This window comes from Triticum aestivum, chromosome 3D, assembly GCF_018294505.1.
Source record: "Triticum aestivum cultivar Chinese Spring chromosome 3D, IWGSC CS RefSeq v2.1, whole genome shotgun sequence".
Lineage (NCBI taxonomy): Eukaryota > Viridiplantae > Streptophyta > Magnoliopsida > Poales > Poaceae > Triticum > Triticum aestivum.
Window position 1 is genome coordinate 563788262 of NC_057802.1, and position 3374 is coordinate 563791635.

At 46.7% G+C, this 3374-nt stretch overlaps 1 protein-coding gene across 1 annotated transcript; it reads left to right on the forward strand.

Annotated features, from left to right (window-relative positions):
- Window positions 1–2345: 2345 nt before the first annotated feature.
- LOC123075470 (putative glutaredoxin-C2) lies at window positions 2346–2981 on the forward strand. Its single transcript, XM_044498066.1, has one exon. It carries the CDS (start codon window positions 2415–2417, stop codon window positions 2721–2723), a length of 309 nt encoding a protein of 102 aa, XP_044354001.1. The 5' UTR covers window positions 2346–2414; the 3' UTR covers window positions 2724–2981.
- Window positions 2982–3374: the final 393 nt, after the last annotated feature.

A 3374-nucleotide genomic window follows, 5' to 3' on the forward strand; every position in this document is an offset into this window, starting at 1 on the left:
TTTAAGTTTGACGGCAGTGTGTATAGGATATAGCCTATGTGAAGACTTTATGGCGATGGCCGGTAGTGTAGAAAAACTTTGGAAGACTTCCAAATAAAAATGACGAGCAGCATCTGAAAGAGGAAATACTCTGGAAATGGCTGGAAGTTTCCTTTTGTGTTCTGGACAGGGGTGGCTGAAACGACAAGGCAAGGTACACATATTGAATGTTATTCACATTATTCTTTTTTCAAAATTTAATTCCTTTTTTTTTGCATTTTTTATGTTAACAAAGCTGTAATCCACCCATCACCACTAGTTAGCACTAGCAATTCTAAGGGTAAATTTGATATATGCCATTTCATGGAGTGGTCTTAATGGCATTCCTTGTCATGCACAATTCCGCAACTGAGAAAAAGAAATGTGATCCATGATGTCCACAACTCCACCCCAGTGATATTCCTTGTCACACACAAATGGCAAAACAGCCAATCAGAGTGGATCCTAATCTAGCTTATCAAGAACCTAATGACTCAACAGCTGGAGCCTGGAGCATTGACCCCTAAAAAAATAGCTGAAGCATTGAATTTGATCCATCGGTACCAGCATCCTTTTTTCTACGGAAATACTAACGCCCACACGTGTGGCAGTTTTGCAACTCACCCACACGCGTGGATCATCGTCCAGTGCAGTTTGCATGAATCTTGACACATTGAGGCAGAATTTGCATGTCACGTAGGACAGGGCTGGTGTGTGGGTGTTGGAGAGTTTGCCCACACGCCCCGCACCACGCTGTTTGCTAGCTGCGTGTGTGGGCGAACTAGTTTCTGCCCATACAGCCACCACCTAGTCCATGCGCGTGTGGGCGAACTGCTTTTCGCCCACATGACACTCCTATGTTGTGGATGGCGACTGCAGTTACGCGAACGTGGCAACTAGGTAAACACACATGGCAACTATAATTCGTTGCTAGACGGCAACTGCAGTTGCGCGTACGTGACAATCAGATAAACACACATGGCAACTGTGATTAACCATGCATGGCAACTATGGTTGGACCACACGTGGTAACTAGGTAAACACACATGGCAACTACTGTTTGACCATATGTGGCAAGTAGTTAATCACACACGGCAACTACGGTTTGATTACACGCGGCAACTACCATAAATTAGACATGACAACTATAGTTAACCAAAACAGATAGAGTTGCCATGCTTTTACAACTACACTTGCCATCCCGAATAACTACATCTCCCATCCCGGGTGGCAACTAAATCGTCATCCCACGGGTACCTAACGTAGCTGCGCCAGGACGTGTGGGCATTCTTGCTTCGTGCCACACACGCGAGGTGGAGATGAGTAGTACTTGTTAGGAGTGCGCACGAAGTAGCTGCGCCCACATGTCTGGGCAATTCTAATGTCCGCGCACACACAGCCCGTGTGGGCTGCCTCCTGCTCACGCCAAACACGGTGTGTTGGCGGATGTCTAATATACCACACGTGTGATGTCTAATATATGTTTTTCTATATATGTTAGTAATGACCAAAGTCCCGCCAGCTTATCTTGGATCTTATTCGTCTTTGTTTTTACTTATTCGAAACATCATAAAATAACAAGTCATGCCTAGCCGGCAGGTGCTACGCAGTGTCATGCCTGGTCGGCAGGTGCTACGCACGACAGATCCTCCAGAATCTTTGCGTCTGGATGGATAAGCGCAGAACGGTGGCGGCGTTGGGCGCCGTGGTGGCGTCAACAGATGGACGGACTGACAAGGATGATGCGGATCTCTCTCCTGAAGATGGGTCAGCGGTCCGATGATGATGGCGGCTTCTAAAATGTGTGCATGTGATATACGCTCTAGGTCTGCAGTACCGGCTATTTGTTCCGATACGTTATGTGGACGGATCGGCGACGACACCGGTTTTAGATATGAGGAGTGAGAGCACTCCACATTATCGAGTTTTGTAGGTGTGAGTGATGGGTTTGGGTGGCTTGATGTATGTTCTTGTTAGACCTATGTTGAATAATAAATAAAGATGGTTGTATGCATTGATTGATGCAGAGGCCGGGGGTTTTAACCTCCTTTTCAAAAAACATCATAAAATAATATAAAAGATTAGCCACAATTCTGGCCGTACCTAACTGTATGATTTTTTTGCCCCTCCCAAAAGCAATGTCTACAAGTAGTGCTACAACAGAACCTTTTAACACAGGATGTATATTATCCCCGATTTTCTACACGTCACAGCTATCTCCTTACACCTCGATTAAGCACTTCCTCTTATCAACAAACTTTGCCCCAGCCATCTATAAATGTTGGGTCATCACCATCACAAAGCTGCAAGAAGCAGCAGCCTATAGCTAGCTCAACTCAAGTGAGCTGAGCGATCAAGATATACAGAGGAGAGATCGAGAGCTAGGCAATTCAGCAATGGCGGAGAGGGTGACCGCGATGGCGTCGCAGGGCATCGTGGTGATCTTTGGGGCGAGCTACTGCTGCATGTCCCACACCATGACGGGGCTCTTTGCGCAACTGGGCGTGAGCTCTACGGTGCACGAGGTGGACAAGGACCCCCAGAGAAAGGATCTGGAGAGGGCGCTCGCTGGCATGGTGGGCCAGAGCCCGGCGGTGCCTGCGGTATTCATCCGTGGCGCACTCGTCGGCGGTACCAGGCAGGTCATGGAGCTGCACCTCGGCGGCCATCTCGTGCCGCTCCTCCGCCAAGCGGGGGCCCTGTAGTCCTGATATGTACTTACATACTTGTTTATCAGATGTACCTCTTGTTAAGAGAAGGGAACAATTCTTTGTGAGAGAGTGTTCATTCTGATGCTGATTAAAGATATGCTTAATTTAGACACAATACATCACGCATAGCTCCCATGGAGAGTTTCTGAGAGAGAGTGTTCATTCTGATAGATGCCATGAAGAGTTTGTGTGAGACAGTGTTCATTCTGATGTGTACTGGTTACCAAATTGAGCAAATACTAAGCTTAATTAGCAACGCGAATGTATAGAGTTTGTAGCACTGATTCACACTTGTAGAACACTAGGTATTGCAATCATGTAATTTTGATCTTAAGAGCCTCTGTTCATGTCAACCAAGAAGCCTGAAGTTTGCACTGAATATTCTAACTACTGATCAGTAATGCCAAAAAAAAAGAGCGGCATCCCTTCTTGGAGTGCAGCAGTTCCCGCAGGGCAATTTTGCAAAAGGGAAAATGGTGATAGATGAAGGTGCACAACGGAAAGCCACACTGCATGTGATATCAAAACCGAGAGAGGTCAAATCATGGGCTCTCCCGCCGATGGGCTGGGTGAAACTCAATGTAGATGGGTTGTATTCTGAAGCGGACAATAATGGAGGTGCTGGGATGATTCTAAGGGATGATA